The following is a 22,880-nucleotide window of genomic DNA, read 5'->3' on the forward strand; positions in this document are numbered from 1 at the left end:
GGAGTCATGTTATAATGTTGTCTAATTGCCTTTTTATTTTCTTTTTAATTCCTCACTCCTGCCCTGGAGAACCTGTTGACTGACTAAGCTGGCTTGGTCATAAATATTTATTTGTATGATATTTATGTAACATTTATATGTTTGTATATCTAACAATACATAGCATATCATTATATAATAATGTATACAACAAAATATTACATGTATAATATATTTATTTTATATAAATGATATTTATTCATATAACAATTACATATTTAATACTTAATAGCATGAAACTCTCTCGGGATTGGGTTTTTGCTTTCCACATATCCAACGTAGAACATCGAACAAAGAAGGAACCCTAAACGTTCATTAAATGTAAGAAATCACCCAAAGCAGGTCATTCCAGAGAAAGGGAAAACAAAGGCAGAGGAGGAGCTTGCAAGTCAAACAGGACAGCAGAGTGCTGTCCCACTGGGCAAAGAGCTCCCAACAGAGGACAGACAGCTCTGCAGAAGTTTACCAAGAGCAGCAGTGGCCTCTGCCCCAGGACAGCTGCCACCTTCCTATGCTTTGTTTGGGGTTGTTTGGGGAACGGAGGTTTCACCTGATGAGTCAGGTTTCCTAGGAAGCCATATAGATGTCTCTGCAGAAGGTGATGAGAGCCAAGCACATACCAGAAATGGCCTTTTTCCTATCGAAGCCAAGGAAGAAAGTGCCTTTGCTGCAGACACAGTCAGTCAGCAGACTCCAGTCACTTTGATGCTGGGTGCTTGCCCTCGGCTGTGCTGTGCCTGCCTTGTCTGCAAGTCCACATTCCAGCACAGCATTGCTGCAGCATGTAAGACTCGACCTGAGCCTTAATTACCAGGAAACTACCGTGAATGAGACGTGAGGCCAGAGATCGATGCAATAGCAAGAGGATAATTATTCCAGCAAGCTGGGGTCCATCGACCTCACGAGGAGAGGCGACCCAGAATGATTCCTTAATACAGTTTTATACATTCCGTAAAGGGAGGGTTACAACGATGGTGATTGGGCATACGGGGCCAATGACCTTTAGGTTGCCACAGACTAGGGCAGCATCCCGGGGTCCTTGATGTGCATTCCTTTGGATAAGGTTGCGACAGCCCTGGTGTGAGGAAATGGCTCCCTGGCATTCCGGGATGGTGCCAGACAAGATTGGTGCACTCCCTCCTGGATGGGAGGGGCTGTCTGAGGCTGGTGGAAAAGTGCTAGCCCTCTCATTTCCCCCCTTTTCCTTGCGAGTGTTTCAATCATGAAATCACCCAGTTTCTTCGGTCATGACAGCCTGGTACTGGTGTCTAAGCACCATTACTTGTACTGTATTAATGAGGTCTTTAACAAAAGGTGATACAAGGCGATTTAAAATGCAGGGTCCAAAGGTCAAAAACACAATTAAAGGTCCCATCATGGTAGAAACCAGGGTAGGCAAGCATGGGGAGGAATTAAACCATGATTTGTACCAACTCTGTGTCACCTCTTTTTCTCTTTTTCTCTTGGCTAGCCCTTCTTGGATTTTGGCCATATTGTCCCTTTACTACTCCTGGATGATTTATGTAGAAGCAACATTCTTCTCCTAGTGCAACGCAGAGCCCTCCTTGTTGTGAGAATAGTAAGTCTAGACGTCTTTTATTTTGGAGAACCACCTCTGCTAAGGAAGTTAGTGATTCCCATAGGTGGGAGATGGAGTTTTCAATGATCTGGACATCAATATCAATGGTGGTGGGCAGATCAGAGTATTAATGGGACTGGGTTGCTAAGGAGGTAATTCTGGTCCCCAATCCCCCAAGGCTGGCCCCTGTTAGGGCAGTTATAGTTTCTCTTTTCTCCCATACTAGTCCTATAGTTTTTTTCTTATTCTTCAAGGAATTCAGAGTCCTCATGGTACAAAAGCCGGGGCACTAGCCTGACTAAGATGTAAAATCCTTGGGTCCTGCTTAGACCCTCCCGGTGCACGCAGGGGCTTAGTCCAGTGGAACATGTCCACCAGGCGTCCTCGGGAGGGATCGGGTATCTGTCTCTATTGGTTTGGGTACTATGGGTATGACTGCATAGGAACTGTTTAACTGAGCCCACGCTTAATCCCCGACCTGACACCTGCTGTATGGTGAGGGACACCCGGGACCTCTGTCTGCAGGCATCATCTTTGGCCGTCTGATTTACAGAGGTGAGACAGCTATATCTTCAGAGTAGGGTGGAACAGTATTGTAGCAAAGCCCACAAGAGCTGGTGAGCGTAGGCCTAGTAAAGTTTAGGACCAAGAAAGACTTTTCTATTAGGTTCAGAAGCGCGTGCCCATCGCTCTGGAGGTCCCGATTAATGAGCAGATCCTCCGTTACCTCTTTGAGGGGCACCGTGGGAGCGGGCAAAGTGGGTCTAGGGCTTGTTGTTCTGAGGGCCGGAAGTGACAGGGCCAGAACGTAGTTGGGCCCTATGGAGGCGGTCAGGGCCTCAATCCTCAGGAGGATGGTGAGGAGAAGCCCATTGTCATAACCAGATTGGTGACAACTTCACTCCCCAAGTATTTCCCTTTTCCCAGCTACGCGCTCCTTTTTCTGCCTTGGTCTGTAAACTGGATAGAAAGGGGGACAAGTTAAGGCAGGGTCCCTTCCCCGTCCAGGTCCCTGACTCCCCCAAGTGACATCCGGCAAGCTCCAAAGGGTAAGGTGCCCGTGGGATTATTCCATCCCCCTCAGCTGCTGCCTATTAGTCCTTTGCCTGTGGAGCCCCTCTTCACAGTTATCAAGTCCCACGAGGAGTGGGGCTTCCAGTAGGTGTCACCCGTGGTTTTGCAACCCCACGCACCACAAAAGTAGCCATCGGCCCCTCTGCACCGGTGAGCTCAGCCCTTATTTTGTCCATTTCAGGAGCATATGAAAATTGGGGCAAGACAGAGTTCACTTCTCAGCTGGGGGTGCTCACATCCTAATCCTCGTCCCCTCAGGTCACCCCCGAGGGCAGTGCTTCGGGGAGCATATGTGTTTTCCTTTGCATTCAGGTAGTCCCTCCCCTGGTTCCTGGGTGAGTATATCCCACATATCCAGTCTGGCGGTCAATTTACATAGGTCAGGGGTCAAAGTGGCCACCGGGGGTAAAGGGGAGCTTCCGTTGAGGTGGACCATATGGCATCTCAGGTGGCTGATGAAGCCACCCAGGTGAGTCTAGCGGGGGCGTGGGGTTGGGTTTTTCTATAGTAGATCTAACCAGAGAACAAAGGGATAAAGTCAGGAGCCAAGATGGCCTTGGCAGGTTCATGATTCTTTGACAATCTTGAGCTTTAAGGGCTTTTCGGTTTGCCGGAGACTTCCAGGAAGGATCATTGCCAGGAGGGGATGATTTAGATGCTAGCTTCACATGGGGTGAGTGGCCGCAATCCCATCAACTTTTACTGCTGAGGGAGTGGTGAGAAGCACTAACTATCGTCCCTTCCAGCGAGGCTGCAGAGACTGCGCCTAGTGGCGCCGAATATATACTGCATCACCCACTGGTGAGGGGTCTCTGGAGTTCCTGGGGTGTAAAGAGCAGAAAGTTTAGACCAGATCTCTCCTGTTGCACAGACTGTAGGGCCAGGAGTCTCAAGTAGAGGTCTCAGTTGCTAAAGCTATGATGGTCGCCAATGGTGGTCAGAGGTTGTCGCCAATGGTGGTCAGAGGTGGTGGGGTGCCATATAGGATTTCAGATGGGGTTAGCCTGAAGCGGGAGGGGGTGTTCTGAGCTAGGAACAAGGCTAAGGGAAGGGGCATCACCCGTCTGCGCCAGTCTCTAAGGTCAATTTGGTTAGGGTTTATTTTAAAGTTCTATTCATCCTCTCTACCTGCCCTGAGCTCTGGGGATGATGGGCACAATGTAGTTTCCAATTGGTCCCCAGTATTTTTGTCAATCCCTGGCTTACCTATAACACGAAGGCAGGGTGGTTGGGGGAAGATTTCATCTAGGACCTTCTTAGCCACCACTGTAGCTGTCTCTTGTTTGGTGGGGAAGACTTTCTACAAATGCTAGAAGATCCTTGTAGCCATATTTCCCAGGCTTAACCTCACTGAAATCTACTTCCCAGTAAACTCCCAGTCTATGACCCCTAGGCCTCCTTTTTCTGTCTTAGTCTTGAAAACATTTACTTTTTGACAAAATTCACATTGCCTTACTACTTTCTCTGTTAGGGGTCTGAAGTCCATAATGTAATTCCTTTAACTGCTTCTATTAAATTTTTACTCCCTAAATGTGTCTATTGGTGCATTTGACTGTAGCCCCTGCTCATTGCTGGCATCTACCAGGTAGCTACTCCCGTCCATGAACCAGGTAACATCTGTATCAGCTAAATGGCTGGTCGGACAAGTCTTTGTGCCATCCATGGGCCTCTGCTAATATCTGCTGACAATCACGTAGGGGAAACGTACAGGTTCGTGTCTGGTAGCAGGGTCGCCAGGTTGAGCCCTGCCCTTGGGGTGAAGGAGATCCAATCTGAGTTCAGTAACAGAGTCTGAGAGTGAGTCATACCGGCATTAGTCAGCCATCTGTCTGGGGGCTGCCGGATCACGCTCTCCAAGGCGTGTGGTGCTCTTACTGTCAGATCCTGGCCCAAAGTCAGCTTATCTGCATCTTTGACCAGAGCGGCCACAGCTGCTACTATACAGAGGCAGTAAGGCCATCCAGCCGCCACTGGGTCCAGTTTTTTGGACAAATAGGCTACAGTCTTTTCCAAGGGCCTAATTTCTGGGTTAGTACCCCCTTTGTTATCCCCTTGTTCTTGGCCACAAACAGATGGAAAGGCTTCAAGATGTCTGGAAGCCCCAGCACAGGTGCTGCCATCAGGGCCAGTTTGATAGCATCAAAGGCTTCTTGCTCCCTTTCCCGCCATGAGAATGGTGGCCCATTTTTTGTGAGGGGGTAGAGAGGGTTGCTATCTCTGCAAAGCCAGGAATCCATAGCCAGCAGAACCCAACAGTGCCTAGGAATTCTCTCACCTGCTTAGGACTTGTCGGTGGGGGAATGTGGAGAATGGTTTCCTTTTGGGCCTCCGACAGCCACCTTTGGCCATCTTTTAGTAGATAGCCTAGGTAGCATACCTGATGTTGGCAAATTTGGGCCTTCTGTGCCAAGGCCCAGCAACCCAATCTCCCCAGCTCCTCACCTAGGAGCTTGGTGCCTTCGAGGCACTGCGCCTCCCTTTCAGCTGCTACTAAAAGGTCATCTATGTATTGAACCAGGGTGGCCTGCGGGTTGGCTCCCCTGTAGATTGCCAGGTCTTGGTGAAGAACCTCATCAAAGATAGTAGGTGAATTTTTGAAACCATGGTTCAGTCGAGTCGAGGTTAACTGACCAGTTACCCCTAGTTCAGGGTCCTTCCATTCAAAGGCAAAGAACACTTGGCTTTTGGGGGCTAACGGCAAGCAGAAAAATGCATCTTTCAAGTCTAATATCGTGTACTATGTGCTAGAGGGTAACAGAGAGCTTAGTAGGGTTAGGGACCTCTCAGAAGTCCTGTACTGGATGATAATCTTGGGTGCCTGACTTTTTTTTTCTTTTTTTTTTCCTTTTTTCTTTTTGGAGCTGGGGACCAAACCCAGGGCCTTGCACTAGGGTGCCTGACTTTTTAACTGGCAAAAAGGGCGTGTTCCTGGATGACTGATATTTACACAGGATACCCAATTGTAGGAGTCTGTGGATATGGGACTTGATGCCTTCCCAGACATCTCTAGACATAGGGTATTGATGTACTGAGATTGGGGTAGCCTGAGCCTTGAGCTCTCTATGGATGGGGGTCCAGTGTATAACCTTCCCAACCCCTGCCATCTCTGACCATGCCCAGGGAAAGGTTTTTAGACACCAGTCGATGTCCAGGGGGGGGTGGTCTTTCAAGGGGGGACTCAAACGATTTGTACTCGTCTTCTGATCTAACCGTGAGGACTTTGATGGACTTGCTATCTATGGGCTTGTGGTCCATCTGGGAGGAAATTAATTTAGGGCCACATCTTTGTGAGGACATCTTGCCCGAGTAGTGGGTAGAGGCAATGGGGGATAAGCATGAATGAGTGGGATACCCGGCCCACACTTAGATCAACTGCTCTTTGGGTAGTCCATGTATACTGTCTCATCCCTGTGGCCCCTTACACCCAAGACTCTTTGTTGGAGATAAGTCCGTCCACCTGGAGCAGGACAGAGTGCTGTGCTCCAGTGTCCACCAAGAATTGAGTGGCTTTACTCTCCATTCTCCAGGTTACCCTGGGCTTGGGGAGGGGATCTGAACCCCATCCTCCCTAGTCTTTTTCCTCACACAGGGCCAGCACCTTTTAGGTAAGGGATCACCTCTCCCAAGTCATGGCCTCTCTTCCTGCCTTCTTATTTGGACATTCCCGGGCCCAAAGGCCCTGTTCCTTCTTTCTCCCTGGTTTGGGTTGGGGCCCAACTTCTCTACTGTCCCTCACTACTGTTGACAAAATCCTCTGTAAATTTTTCTCCTGGTGTTTTTCTTTCTTAATCTCTCTCTTTCTTCTTCTTTTTATCTCCTCTGTTCTTTTTCTTTCTCTGTCTCTCAATTGTGGAAAACTTTCTCAGAAGCCTGCACCAGATCCCTCGAAGACTTGTCCTGTAGCTCCTCCAAACTCTGAAGTTTCTTTGTAATGCCGCTACTGGCCTGATCTATAAATGCCATGGTCATGGTAGCCGGGGAGAAGGCCACTCAACAAGGACCAGTGTGCATACTGTAAAATCATCCCAAGTGGGCTGAAGGGTAAAGAGAATTGATTGTATCAGGTTAGTGAGTCCCTTGGGGTTGTCTGAGAAGGGCAGGTGTTGTGCCTTCCAGTTTTACAAATCCAAAGAGGAAAAAAGCTAATACTGCATGACTTGGGTCCCATCAACATCTGCGGACCCAAAGGCTCGAAGGGGGAGTACGATGGTTGTATCAGGAGAGGTGGCTCTCCTACTCCAGGTTCCCATTGCTGACCCCAGGGTCCCCTCCTGGTCCGGGAAAAGGGAGGGTAGAATCCTGAAGGTTCTAGGGCGGCACACTTCAGACCCCTCAGCTGATTCCGGTGGGGCCGTGGGTGCAGCTTCTGGGGAATATGGAGGTGAGGGGTCCAGAAGGAGGTAGAATCTCCTTCTGTGGTTTCTTCTCAGGGTGGGGGTCCTCCTGGTCTCCTACACCCATGACCTGTGTAGGCTTGATGGGGAGAAAAGGCCTGATCCAGAAAGGAGGGTTAGTTACTAAGTCTTCCCAGACAATAATGTAGGGGACCTGGTCAGGGTGGCTGATCGAGTCAGACCTGAATACCTTCCTTTTTATTACATTTATGACAGAGAGATCAAATGTCCCAGTGGTGGGCCACATGACCTCAAATGCAGGCCACTCAGATGAGCACAAAGTCGTCCATTTTTCCTTTCTAATGGTCACCCAAAGATTGTTAGCTTGTCCCTTAGTCTCATACCTACTGTCAGACTCAAGGGGGTTGATAAAGAATTCTTAGGTTGGGCCTGTGGAGGTACATACAGTTTAAGAGTGTTCTGACAAGCCCAGGGATCCGGGTTCCATCACCGGGACCCACAGAATAGGGAACTGATTTCATCAACATGGGAAGTGGCCTTTGTGTGTGAATACTCGCATGAACACACATACATAGGAAAGTAAGTACAACTGTGACAAGAGAATTAGACACTGTTAAATATTATGTATCATCTTACCGAATTCTAATAGCAAGTCAAAGAGAATGTTCTTAACATCATCCCCATGCTTTGGGAAATGCAATTAACTTTAGGAACACAAAAGGACCTATTCAAAGCCCATCAGAAATGATGAGCAGGCATTGGAACTCACACAGCCAGACCTCCAAGGTGATGGTTTCTCAGCTTCATTGCTTAACCCCTGAGCAGTGACTCCACAATATTGAGACAAGAGTTGCGAAAAATGGTGGAGGACATGAACTTGGGCTGAAGTGTGCCCCAAGTGTGAATAGAGGAGGAGAGAGCCATGGGGGAGAACACAGAACCTCCTGGGCCTTTAAGCCCAGCAGGGGTTAAAGCCCAGTCCTGCTGGAAGAATCAAGTTTCTTGGACTAGAGTAGTGGAACAGTGTAGAGATAGCAAAGGGCTCTGCAGTCACAGGACGATCTTGGTCTTCACCCCCCACACACAACCCCATGCTGAGGGCATTGGGAGAACTTAGAAAGTTTGAAGCTGGCTAGAGGTACAATCAAATGCTGTACCTCAAAGGAGTGTTCTGCTTCTAGGAGAGAAGGCTTATTCCTAAAGGCCAAGAGAGATAAGAAGGATGCTGTAAGATGCTCAGTCAAGAGATAGATGGGGATTGTCCTGTTCTAAATGGCAGTGTCTATATTCACTTGGTATAATATGGAATCCCAGACCATGTTGACCCAGGGAGGGAATGGTATCCCACCTCCCGTCTGCTAATTCCTGGAGGTAGCCAATCATGGCTGTTAGCATGCATTTCAGAATGTAGACCACACAGTTTACTTCAGATCTCTAGCTGCCTCATACCTAGCTCCAGACCATTCTTTGCATGCATTAATTACCTCTACGTAGAGGTACCTGACTAGCAGTAGCACCCCTTGTGCTTCAGAGTCTGGTGAGATCATTCACAGTAGCTAATTCTAAGGCTTTTCAGCCTGCCTGATGCATTTCCCCACCAAGAAATCCATTACAGAGACTGCCCATGCTCCCCTCCCCTCGCATACACCTGTTCCTTTTGCCTTATAACCATCCTTGATGCCTATGGAGACTTCATGGGATAGCATCCCTTCCTTTTAAGATCTGTGGTAACAATGTCCAGTGGCATCTCTTGGTCTGTTCGCCTCACCACACCTGAATCGTGGCAAGGACTGCAGAGAGAGACAGTGTTGTGTTATTATCTGGAGGCACCATGTTCTCCACAGGCTCTGGTGATTGACTGCTTGGCCTCCAGTTGGTGGCTCTCTTTGGGGAGGTTGAAAAGCCTTTGGCCTCGTGGAATGTGGAGTGGAAGCTTTAGGTTTCGGTATGACCTGTTTCTTGTCCAGTGTCTGCTTTCTGATTCACCAAGATCGGAACAAAGAGCCTCACACTCTTGCTGCCACATTGGCAGATCATCCTGGTGCCTCCTCCTTCTGCTTTGGGGTTTGCACTCTCAAATTGTGAGGCAAAAGAAAGAAATCCCTTTCCCATTAATGTGCTTCTTGACCACAAAGTGACAACAAAGGGGAGTGGTGCAGGCTCGATTTGAAGGGTGTTAGAAGGCACACTAACATAACGTTGTGACGGACCGTGAAGAGGAAAAGTGGATGACGCCAGTAGCTGCATGTCTATTCTGACAGCATGCAGAAATCACTAGAAACACACACAGAGGCCAGGCATCATCTTCCAGTGCTAAGTGCTCTACACACAACTTATTCCACTCTCTTTAAAATCCTACTTATTACTCCTATTTCATGTGGGTTCAAAGGGAGACACATGGCAAAGACTGGCTAACTGCTCCTTCATCCCTTCAGCTCTGCTACTTCGTAGTCCATTGGGTTCCATTTCCCAGCCTCCCTTAGGATTGGCTGTGTCGGTCTGAATTCTGGCTATCAGAACATACTAAAATTGATATGTGATATATGGGATCTGGCTCAGAAAACATATCATGTGCTAGTTTGTGTTTTCTATAAAACTCAACCTGCCTGCTATCAAGATGGATATGGACCCTACCCAGTTCCTGTGAAGAGAGGAGAGCCATGAGGCAGATGGAATATTGGTTATTAAAGGATTTAATGGAGAATTTGAAATTATAAGTGCTTATTTTTTTTGAGAAGCCAAAAAGCAGAATTAAAAATTCTATTAGGAAGGTATCTACTTGCCTTCTACCTAAAATCTGCCATTTTTAAAATGTGAAAACTGGAGGTTGGGCATGGCGGCACATATTTTTAATCCCAGTGCTTGGGAGGTAGTTATCTGAGAGTTCTACGTCAGACTAGTCTACAAAGAAAGTTCTAAGTCAGCCAGTGAAACATAGGGAGACCCTGTCTACAAAAATGTAAGACAATTCTTGGCTTATTGGTTACATAAATAAAACATTAAGTGGGGCAAATCATCACTTATGGGCAAGAAATTAACTACCTTAGCTACTCTTTTCTTGCTGTGACAAAAGATACCTGACAAAGCAACTTAAGAAAAGGAGGATTTATTTTAGCTTACAGTAGAAGGGGATACAGTCCACTGTGGTATAAAGGAACAATGATAGGAGCATAAGATAACTTGTCACATGATATAAGCAGTCAGGAAGCACGGAGAGATGAATGCTGGTACCCAGATTGATTTCTCCCAATTCAGTCCATCATCCCAACTCATTCAACAGTGCTAACTACATTCCTCCTCCCATAAATCTGTCTGCAAACACCTTCACAGACACACCTAGATGTATGTTTCAGGGTGATTGTAAATCCCATCTAGTTGATGGTTCATTTGATCCTCACAATACTTGCTGACCTGGAACACTATGTTCAGGTGGGTAACATACCATTGTAAAAGAAGCTTCTGGTGTCTAGGTCATTTGTTCTAGTAGAGAACAGTCTCTTGTATCAAATCCACCAGCTAAGATGTAACAGAGCTTAGGTTTGAATCCACAGCATCTAGTTTCAAAGCTCTGCTAACTGACAACACACAGTGTTCCCTCTGGATCAGTAGTCTGGGTCAGGACCCCTTTTGTAGTTGCATATAAAATATTCTACATATCAGATATTTATATTACAATTAATAACAGTAGCAGAATTAGAGTTCTGAAGTGAAGATGCAATAATTTTATGATTGGGAGACACTACAACATGAGGAACTGTATTAAAGGGCACCAGCATTAGGAAGGTTGAGAGCCACTGCTCTAGAGAAAGACATCAAGTTTGATTGATGGCTGCCAGAGAGACAGAAAGTGGTGGACACCATTTTTATGCTTCCAGTTATCATCCCTGGGCAGATATCAAGTTGAAAGCATAACAGAACACGGTGTAAATGTTGGAAAAAGTATTATTACCTGAAACAGGTTAGGGGAGCATAGGAATAAACTTCAAAGCAAAGCTGGTCCTGAACAAAGAATGAGGATTTAATTCAAGGGACTTGCATATATGCCTAACAGAAAGCATTTCAGGGATGAGCACATACCTGAGCATGCACAGCATAAAGTCAAACTTGGTAAATAAATATTGGCATTTCTTCAGATCAAGATCATGAAGTACATGTTAAAAGGTTAAAATGAAATACCTGAAATAAGAAGAAAGCTTTTAAGGTACATTGATATTAAAAAAATATATAGCCAAAGATGTGTGTGTTCTTCAGTTATCAGCAAATGGCAGATGGCCACAAAGATAAGAACCAGAGAGGTTGTACGTTGAACAGATGCCCCCTGAAAACCACTAGGTATCTAACATAAGCAGAAGAAATCATATCCAGTAGAATCAAGGGCAGTGGCCTTTTGTGTTATTGCAAGGAGCATAGGTCCCAAGTGAGCAATGTTCCGCACCTTATAGGAACCTCTTTGACTCTATTTGCCACCTTATCAGGTACATCTCTAGAACCGGAGGCCCTTAAGATGGCCGCATTTGAGGGGAGAGATCAAAGAGAAACATTTGGAAGGCACAGCTGTGACCTCATCAATATTTCCAATCTCTCTCTCTCCTGGAGAGATTTTTGACAGTTGATTTAAAACAACCAAGGATGGTTGGATAGCACAGGATGTGTTTATGAAATTTTGTTGAAAAAGAAAGGATGCCAATGGGCTTAGAATGAATGCCCAGACCCAAAATGTTAGATGGCTTAGAGTAGGGTGTGAGGGGGCATTCTCAGTGTAAGTTTCGAAATCAATAAACTAGCATTCCAGAATAACGTTCCTACTCCTTCTTGCCGTCTTTCCCCTCATAGTGGCATTGTTTATATTGGTGTTTATGGTAACTGGTAGGCTTCAGAACAGCTATTTTGATTTTGAGGCCTCGCTCATGGTTAAGGAATGTGAAAAGGAGGTTTCTGTGGCAATGATTTCATTTTAAAATTAAGGTGCAGCTGGTTAATCTCTCCTCCCCATCTCCAGCCTGGGGAGATGATTAACACAGAGTCCTAGGCTGGTGAGGGATAAAACTCTGAGTAAGCATTCACTGCGGAATTTCCCTTCCAATTGTTGCTTTTGTTTTAGTTACTGTTATTGTCCAGGACGGTAAGACAGAGACGTTATTTTTATTCATGGAATCGATTTAGACTGCACCCAAATCTTGAGAGAGAAACAAATGATTGCGAATGACTGTGTACCTTCCTTTGCTTTGGGACTACTTTGCTGTTAGTTGTGGCTTTCTTCTGCTGTCCTGTGCTCTGGAAACTCTTGGAAGAATGGCAAGAATCATCTCAACAGTGGAACGAGAGCTAATGGCTGGTTAGCCTAGAAAGTACATATATAGCATAACACTTAGAGCCCTTCAACTTCAACATACACTTATCATCCTACTCCACGCATGGCATATCGGTACTAACTTCCTTTCTGTTGGAGTCTGTGACTGAAGACTCAGCCGGGCAGTCAGGGAACTTACGTTCAGCTGTCCAAACCCCTACATTCCAACCATACCCTGTTTAAAGTGGAGATAGAAACATAAACACTTTGTGTCTGGAGGTGTGATGTGATATTGGCTCACTGATACAACCTTGGAGGTTTGACAGTTCATATCTGAGCCTAAGAAAGTATCAACCATCTCCAATGCACAGACGGATAGACCCATGTCACCTGGCTCATTGGCGTCTTTCTGCCCCACTATCCCGGCATCGAAAACACAGATCTTGCCAATAGTATCCATCTGGCAATGGTTAATTTCCATGGCCAACTTGAAAAAGAATCTAGAATCACCCAAGATATAAACGACTGGACATGTATGTGAGGAAATTTCATGACTGAATTGAGATAGGAAGGCCCATCCTGAATGTAGTCATCTGCATTACTTCATGGGCTTTCGCCCAAGACGAACAAAAATCAGAATGTAAGGTAAACATCTGCCTTCTTTGGTTTAGAATGTAGAGACAGTGAGACCAGCTGTCTCATATTCCTGCTGACACGCCTTCCTACTATAATAATGTACACCTTACAATGAGCCAAAAGTTACCCTTCTTTTCTTAAATTGCTTTGCTTAAGAAATTTGTCACAACAACAAGAAAACTAATTAGTGTACTTATCCTCAACTCTTGCCCCCAAACTGACCTACAAAATCTATGGGCCACCAAAAAAAGCACAGAGTGTCGAACATGACTCTCAGGCTTCTTTTTTTTTTCTCCAAGATTCATGTTTGAGCTGAAGAGGATAAAGTGGACAGGATCGCTTCTTCAGTAACTTTCAACTGGCTGCTGTCAGTGAGAAAGAATTAATAGAGAAGATGCAGAAGATGCGTGCATGTTTGTACCGAAAAATTCAAATTTACTTTTTCAATATTTGCATGAGGAATGTAGAGATGTAGTCTATGGCAATCAGTATCTTTGAAGATTGATACAGATTCGTGGAAATGACCTATCCTGTCTAGTGTCCTATGTCCATCCTTCAGTAACTCTCCAATTAAAGAGCGGTGGGTAGAACCGTAAGAATGTTATGTGTCATCCCGCAAGCATTTCCCTAACTCATTATTTCCAAGACATCCCTCTATAGAAATACTATTAAAATTTATTTTCAAATGCCAAAAAAATAAATAAATAAAGTGAACTTAAAGGCAGTCAAAACCACTTGGCAGGCAGAGTCAATTTCACTTGGACTTTTAGTCACATATTCTATATGTACAACACATAACTCAAAGGCAATTTTCCTAACTAGTTCTTATTATGTTTTTCCAATTAGTTAACTTAGTAGACGTAGGTATAGACTTTATTTTTTGCATTCATATTCCTTATATTGATATAAGATTTATAACTAAAATCATACATGCAGCTTGCGTGAACTTGCATGACATTCAAACCCAACTGTACATATCAGCCACAACTGATTTAAAGTGACAGGAAGAGCTCAGATGTTAGCAGCATAGGTGTGGTTTCTTTTTCCTTGTATTCACAAAGCATTCTACTTAAGACATTCCCAAGAGCACTACGACAAACATCTTATATTCAAGTCAGGGAATACTTCTCCTCGTTCCGTTTGGGGGGTTGTAAGCAACTGAAATCCGATACACAGGCTTACTGGTCACTGTCTTCCTCTATATTTACTTATGCTTAACTGCTTCACTCCCCGTTAGGCAACCACTCATCTTGGCCTTAACTTCCCGCTAAAATTCGCCTTATTATGCCCCGCACACCACATGTTCTACTCTTTCTTGTTATGTGATCATTCTAGGGGCTTCCCTGGGCGGCTTGTTCATGTTCGGCCACACCTGGTTACATTCTTCACATCCCTAGACACTTTGCTCCTCCCTGGCACCTCCAGGGAGATGGGAAGTCCCTCTCCTCTTTCAGACGGACTCGCCTCACACCCGTGACCACTTCACAACAGCGATTCCCTTACAAAAGCCTTGGGATGTCATCCTGGCTTCTCTTCTGCCCATCCCATTTCGTCTACTTAACAGTGGAGTACACAATAGAGTCAGTAAGTTCTGATGGAGTGGTTCATTACTAAACTAAGAACCCCCTTTGCTTCTTGCTTGCATGACCAAAGAAACACGTTACAGAATAGATGACTTTGGAGTCAGACCAAGCTGGACTTGAAGCTCAGCTTGTCATAATTGTGTTTCTTTTCTTCTGGTGCTTTACTGGTCAGGGAAATGCTAATTATGACACCTGCTTGATGAGGACTTTCTGAAGTAAATAACATCTGTCACACCTAAAACAATAGATATCCACACAGGAACATCCGGATGTGCATCCCCCAAGATTCAGATTCACATAAAAATCTGAGTCCTTCTTGGAGCCCAGTCCTAGCCTTTTCCCCTTAGGCCTGTAGAGGGGCTTATACATTTATACTGGGGCAGACTGAGAGGGCTCACATCAGTCTGGAGACTATGATGTCTCTTCGTAACATTAGCAAGTCTTATCTCTTCATAAGAGTGTAATTCTGCCATTAGCATGATTCCCAATGTCCAAAACTCAACTGAACACAGCCCTACCAGCATGATGATCCCTACCTGGACACTTAGTGCCAGGTACCAGGTATATGATCTATGATAGATGCTTGGTTTATTATAGCCCATTATTATTTCCCCAGCACCAAGAATAGAGTTGGCATATAACAAATGCTCAGCTTTTGTCGAGTGAACGAATACTCCTAGATACACATGTCACACCGTTCAACAAGGGTGACATGTAGCTTCCACAGACAGCAGTCCAATTCAAGAGCCACTAGCCCCATGTGGCTGCCAAAAGTAAAGCTAAATATAATTGGAAATAAATTAAGATTTTAATTTTTCACTTGTACACACCATGCTCCAAGTGCTTAACAGTCATGTGTGGCTAAAGGGTATTTTTGTGTTTGGAAAGTGCAAATATGGAATGAGCTCATCACCGTTGAAGGTTTTATTGGTCCCTCATGCCTTAAAAATTAACAGCCCGGGGCTAAAAGGTGGCTCAACAAGTAAAGATGCCTACTCTTCAAGTAAGGGAACTTTAGTTTTACACTTCAGAGCCCAGGTAAAAGTGGACAAAGAGAACCTTCTCCATCTGATTGATACCTGGTCTCCACATGCGTTCTTTGTATGCATGCCACACACACACACACATCATACATACACCCCCATGGCTAAAAACAAAAACAAAACTAACTGCCTTTACTTTTACTAAGTAGGCATGTCAGGTTAATAAAATCACTTCCTTTAGTTTCTGACTGTTAAGTGAGAGAAGGGTTGATGGATGAAAGGCTAGCACCCACTAGTTTAAACTATTCCTGAAAATGCTTTTGTAGAGGGCTGTTCCTGATCAACGTGTTATGGTCCTCGCACCATGCACTCTACGTGTAATTGTTTCTATAGACACAAGGAACTGTCACAGGGATAACAATTTGAGTACCAGTGCCTAGCACTGCCATCAAACTTAAGCCATAGCAATGCATATTTATAGCTTTGAAGTCCTCGATATCCTGCAGTCAGAAGAGAACTCCAGGCAGACACGCTTAGTAAGGAGAGAGATGTCCAGGACTCCTTTATGCAGTCCCTGACGCATGCCCTTCCTAGAACTGAGCTCTTTGCGTAACTAAGCTTAGGAGTCCAACGACCCCTACCAGCTTTCTTTGGCAAACCTAACGCTCAGAGCCAAAGGTTCCACACCTTGCTATGCCTTCTTACGATGAGCTCAGGAAGCTAGCCCAGATGTCCAGGCACCCACACGCTTTACTCCTATTGGAAACGTCACACTGGACCTTCTGTAGCATTTCCTCTCTTAATTAGTCACAAAACTGCTAAGCTTTTTCGTGTTTCCTTGGAGCCTAGAACCTGCCAACCACCAGCCCACAAATCCTTGACTATTTCTATAGAAAATTTTTATGCTAGAATGTTTTATTTAGAAATGTTTCACCCTTTAACATGATTTGTAATGGAGTAATAAGAAGGGTATCTTCCAGGGTTTGTATACTTGGGCCCAAAATGATGGTTCAGCCACTAAGGGTGCTTGCCACCAAGTTGGATGATCCGAGTTTGATCCCTGGGACCCATACTTTGGAAAGAGGGAACAGATGCCTGTAGATTGTGCTCTTTCCTCTGACCTCCATATATGTGCCAGGACACGTGTGTCTGTGTGCCTGAATGAATGAATGAATGAATGAATGGAGGAATGAATGGATGAATGGAGGAATGAATGGATGAATGGAGGAATGAATGGATGAATGAATGGATGGATGGATGTAACAATAAGTATTGTTATTAACCATTCTTTGTGTTGAGATGAAATTTCATTCATATCAAGCCATATTTATGAAATTCGTGCTTACACAAGCCAGCAATTTTGAATTCTGGTTGAAAGAGGAAAACAGGTCAGGGGCTATGCTGATTCTGAACAAATAGGGGAAACCTACTGGTTGGGTTATTTTGATTAAGTGTTTACATCTGAAGGTGACCCTAGTTTTAGCTAAGTAATGCATATGAATATGTATAAGTAAGATTATCCACAGAGAATTTTAGAAAATTGAAGATTAGCTTTTTCTGCTTGTCAATATTTAGCTATCCCTTAAGGGAAAAATAAAACAATTTCTGTCATGTTCTTGAGTATTACTACAAAGTCAAGGCTGGTTGCTTATTGCATATCAAACGTGGCGAGCATGTTTCTCTACAGTCAGAAACTTGTGGGTACAATGTCCTATATGATGACAAACGGCTCCGGAGAAAACAAAGCAGGCTGTGGCAAAGGCAGCACAGCCATATTTGAAACAGTTCTAAACGAATAGCTTTGGTTACCACTGGAGATGACCTTTGTGTTTCTGAACCTATTTGACCTTAGCAGCTTTCTCTAGAAATTGAGAGGCAACAATACCAAGCCATTTGTTATTTAAGATAGAGTTGGTCAGAGAATTTGACCTCTTTCTATATTTTACATATATGTATATATGTATGTAGTATGTAACACACACACACACACACACACACACACACACGTTCCCCTACAAAGACTTTGTTGCTCTTTGCTGCTGTTTCTTCCTTTCCAGACTCGCACAGTGGACTAGGAAAGAAGACTATTCTGGCCTCTGCCCTAGCCATGTAGCACTCTGCCAGATCCCTACAAAGACAGCTTCACTTTGCTCCCTTTCAGTGCACATACAGCTTCGCACATCCCGGGCCATCACACCTGTGTTTTCTCACTTCATTTTCTCCCTAACGCCCCGCCCCCCCACCACAGTCGAAACATAGATGACGGAAAGTCAAGAATCTGTTTTCCTATGCGATGTACACCCAGCACGAAGAACGATGCTCCATTGCAGCTCATGAAAAAGGATGTTGAGTTTGTCAACGTATTATTTTCAGGCTGTGTTCCAAGGCCGTGGAGGAGGGGGGTCTTCTTCCTACTTGCAAAACCACAGTCCTGATTACAAATCTCGGTTATGACAAAACACCCCAGTTCCCTTTTTAATTCTAACATTTGCTCACTTAGAAGTCTCCACTACTTCTGTGAGCTTCTGGAAAACAGACATCCGCACCCACTCTAGATTCCCATCATCTTCTCAGCTCACAGCTGCTCAGGAATAAATGAAGGAGCACACGTGATAAATTGGGCAAAAGCAAAGGCCCGAAATCCTCTCTACCCTGACTCTTTCTCCATCTCTCTCAGACAGCATGTCAGAGGAGGAAGACAAAACTTTCCCTACATAATCAAAATTATTCAGGAATTCTTAGTTGGTCAGCCTTGTTCACCTTCAATTCACGCTTGTAAAACAGTTATGACAGTCCAAATCGTAAACCAAACCGGTAAGGTCTAAACTTACCGACTTGAGATGTCTACAATAAAAAAACTGAGATTTCCACATTTTATGGTCATTTTAATTATTTTATTACTAAAAAGATTCTAGTCTTCAAATTCCCTTGATCTGTGGATTATTTTATGGTATAGTTCGGATGTGGTTCTTTTTGTTTTGTTTGTTTTTTGTTGTTTTTGGCCGAGGGTTGAACCTTGGAAAGACCATCAAAAAGAGATTTGTCTAGTGGAATTTCACTTGCATATATGTTTGTGTACTGACCGGGAGAGCAGAGCCTCTAACGAAGACACAGTACATGCTTCCCACACTCAAGCCTTTGCACTTCTTAGGCCTACATTCTAGAAACTGCCTGCCGTCTAGGCTAATCAGACGACACATGGAAGCCATTAACTATTACGTCACTTGGTTAGAGATCATCTGCAGTTGATGTGCCTCAAGACAGAAAGAACCCAGCAGAGTGTAGGTAAGAGCATCCAGAAACGAAATCAGAAATGAAATGTAGACACACACACACTCACAAGAACTAGACACCTCAAGCATGTAATTGTATATTTATTTCTCTTTTTAAAGAACACTCCTTAATGTAATTCAATATACAAACTTGTTTTCACAGAATTATAATCCACTATATAGCACAAAGATAACCCAGATTGTGTGTGCGCATGCACATACATGTGCATGCGTGTGCACATGTTGCTGTACCCCTCCCTCTGCTCTGCTCTTCTAGACCTGCAAAGGCTCTCCCCACCTTCAACACTGATCAAAAGCCGTTCTGAAGGTTAGATACAAAAAAAAACTTCCTTCTCCCCAGAGCTGCTTTCTTTTGAAGGCCTCTCTGCTTCATTCCCCCTGAGACAGCCAGGAGTGACACTCTTTCCCTGTTCAAAGGGTAAGGTGACATTTCCTAATGCTGATGGTAACCCTGTAACCATTATGGACAGGCTGATGGGAAGAGCTGGGGAGCAGGTCTCCACCCCTCTTCCCCACTTCCACACCCAACCCTCGAGTCCAAGTGCGAACCCTCCGTGCAGCCTTAGTTCCAGTCACCATCCTGTGCAGCAAGAACCAAGATTTTTAAGCCCAGGTCTTCTCCACGGGCAGCGCACAGCACTGCCTACCAAGCCACCGGGCCGGCCGATAACCAAGCTCTACACAGTCCATGTGCTTTCTCACTTTAATTTTAAAGACACTCTAGCATAGGTCTGTGGCAACCTCGTGTCCAACCGGGTAACACAAAACTGTACCAGTGATGCACTTGTACATATTTACATGGGGGCGGAATGTTTTTCCCATATTTTTTTAAGGTGAGTATATAGATCAACATGTTCACATAAGACCAAATACTTTTAATATTATTTATAACTGATTTATAAAGCTTTGAAAAAAACTCACAATAGCACATTGGTTACTTTAATGCTTTACGGTACTATCCATTTAAAATCACAATCAGCTCTTAAGTTATTGTCAATCCGGCAAACAAGAGACAAAAAGAATTTACAGGTTAAGAACCGACTGATACGTTCTTTATCTTTTTTTTTTTGTAACTTATGCATAAGTGCAGAATAAGATATTCTAGTTTAAATATCTTGCTTACAATGGACATTTCTGTTCTAGTTACGCAACAGGAAACCCATGCTTCACATAGAAAAGCAATCCACAACATTAAGAAAAAAATGTACAGTTTATGAAACAAAATAAATATTAGTATTACAGAATGAGAGCTGTACATAAAAGCTGTTCAGTTTTATCATATAAAAATATGTTTTAGTGCAACCTCACAATATATATAGATGCTGCTTTGCTTTACGTCGTTAAGATCCAAGTGTCCAAAAGAGGAAAGAGATTACATTTATTACAAAGCAGATACACAAATTCTAAAATATGTACAAATTACCGCTAAAAAAATGCTTATAAGAATATAAGCAAAGTAAAGAAAAGGCACAAACATCTGTACAATTTTTTTCAAAGTTACCAGACCCAATAGGTTAATTCCAAATTTTGTTTTGGTCAGGCTCAAGATGACTTGTTAATTTCCCTAATTGTCTTCAAAATAACAAAAGTATTTATAATAGCCAACTACTGTAACTTAGGACAGGCATGCTATCAACTCGTTTACTTCTATCCCTAGAAAAACAAAAACAAAAGGGGGGAGGGGGAAATGTGGAAATGAATGTGTCCATGCATTGCAGATCAATGGAGTCGATTCTTTTCCGATGAGGGCTCATTGCCTTCCTCTGTGCTTAAAGATAATTCCTTGCTGCTCTGAAAGTCCACCTGCTTCTCATCCACACTGCCCTTGCTGTAAAACGTGGGGTGGGCTACTGCAGTCTGTGATGTACCAAAAGTGTCCTTTTCACCATCGTGTAAGTCAGGGTGGGCGGCTGAGGTACAGGGCTGACCTGGCTCAGGCCCGCTAAAGTGTCTAATGCTGATGTGTGCACTTTCCAAGGGTTTCTGCGGGGACTCCTGCACCCATGTGGGCTGATCAGCCCCAAGCAGAGCTGCCTCTTCTGTTGCAATCCGGAGTGAGGCGATGGCTTTTGTACAAGTCTGTATGTTTTCCTCCTGTTCTCTCTCTGTGGAATTTAGGCTGTCTTCTGAAGTACTCTGTTTCATCAATAGCCGTGGGGAGGAGGGAGAACTAGGTAGACCAGATGACTGCAAAACGTGAGGGGCTTGTTTCTCGTGCCGCCTGGAAAGGGTGTAGGGATCCTTGGTGAAGGCCTCCCCGGGTGCTCCTTTCTTCTCCTCAGAGCCCTCTGTGGGCAGAGGCAATGTGGGTGGAGGATGTAAACCGGAAATGGCTGGCGGCAAGGAGTGAACCATTTGGATCCCACCAACTGGCACCATGGGGATAGGAGCTCGCACTTGCTGCTGAGAATGGAGTGGAAGATGACTGAAGACATAGTCAGTAGGACCCTCAGGGAAAAGGCTGGAGCCGTGATGTTCATAAGCACCTTCTTGGTCTCCATAGAGACTGAAGTAAGGAACCTGAGGTAATCCTCTTCTTAGATTCTACACAGGAAAACAGAGCACAGAGTTCAGATCTGCTCCCTCTCTCCCTCTTTTTCCCCCACCCTCCCTCAGGATGCCTGGCACCTAGAAAGAATTTCTCAAAACTGAATAGCTTCCTTAGCTATCTTTTTCTAGTTCTTTAATGAAGGTGTTCACCTGTTGGACAGCGGCTTTTGTTTTTTAAAAGCAAAATGCTAAAGCAACCAGTGTATTTCCCACTAGGCATAAAATCACATGATGGCTATTTCTTCATAAGAACAAGTACAGAAAATTGATTCACCAGAAAAACAACTAACAAACAAAGAAAATAACAAAACAAAACAAAGGATGACTAGTAAATATTGATGGGACTTAAACTCAAAGGAAATAGGATTATCAACTATTTATGCAGTAGGCTGCATTGAAGAAATTCCTGAGGCATGGCAGAAATAATAAGTTGGCAATAGACTTTTACAAAACAAAGGAAGGCGGGGTGGTTTTGAGAAACTACATAACTATTCCTTTGCTTTGAAAAGCTTGGCCTACAAGAAAACATCCCTATTTAAGTCCCTTTGTGCCAAGTACTAATCTAGTAGAAGATACCCCTGCAGAGGAGAGGTCTTGGTATACAAGGTATTGGCCTATAGGAATACATCCCGACTAAGAAGAGACCCTATAGAGAATGCAGAGTTCTTCAAGTCCCAACTCCAGGGTAAATCTTATAGAAATGGCAATGCTTGAAAGGAAGCAAGTACTCATTAATATCATGTGTGTTCAACAGTTAATCAGTCATATTCAATTTCATAGCTGGGAATCAAAGATGATTATCGCTCAATTTCTCTGTTGGTGTTACTTATAACATGAATGTCTTCTTGGAAATTAATGAAGTAAAGGTATTTAAAATTTGGAGCCATAATCCCGAATTTCATGGTTTTCATCCTGAAATGAAGACTTTATTTTGCTATTCTTGTTTTTGTAGAACATAGCTTAGATTGCCAGATTATCTGGTTCTAGTGAATCAGTCAGAATTTTAATTGCTAGGATTCCTTAATAATTTATTTATGCGAGAATTCAAGGTAGATTAAAACTTGTCCAAGATAATAATCTAGGAAAGTGATCTTAAAAATTGTTGTAATTCATTTCAAGGATGTTTTGGCTCTCAGATTCAAGGGCCAAATCCTACCACCAGTTCTGTTTAGATTTGATCCGGGCTCAGGAACTGTAAATTATGCATATGTCTGCTACTGTCTACCATGCTTGGAATTTGTGGTGGTCCAAGCTACATCTTATCCAGGCTGCACACAAATGATTTGCTCTACCACACAGATGAAATGGTCCAATCAGCGTCCCTGGAATCACTGGGACCTCACAAGCCAGAATAGACGACCATTTCAGGACTCAAGAAGAATCCTGTAAGTGCTGTGTATAGTCAGACTCTCTCCCTTAACTCTCGTTTTAGAGAAGATCAAGTCTTCATCAAACAACAGTTAAGGCAGAGGAACCCTAATGCATTTGGTCACAATCC

The 22,880-nt window shown here is 44.1% G+C and overlaps 1 protein-coding gene across 1 annotated transcript in view; it reads right to left on the reverse strand.

The window, feature by feature from the left end:
- Window positions 1-18,895: 18,895 nt before the first annotated feature.
- The window catches only part of Hivep2 (HIVEP zinc finger 2), a 197,575-nt gene continuing 193,590 nt past the window's right edge, over window positions 18,896-22,880 (reverse strand). Inside the window, exon 10 of the mRNA XM_032894967.1 lies at window positions 18,896-21,376. Within this exon, the coding sequence (XP_032750858.1) occupies window positions 20,552-21,376 (825 nt within the window). The 3' untranslated portion in view covers window positions 18,896-20,551. The remainder of the gene's footprint in view (window positions 21,377-22,880) is intronic.

This window comes from Rattus rattus, chromosome 2 (assembly GCF_011064425.1).
Source record: "Rattus rattus isolate New Zealand chromosome 2, Rrattus_CSIRO_v1, whole genome shotgun sequence".
NCBI lineage: Eukaryota > Metazoa > Chordata > Mammalia > Rodentia > Muridae > Rattus > Rattus rattus.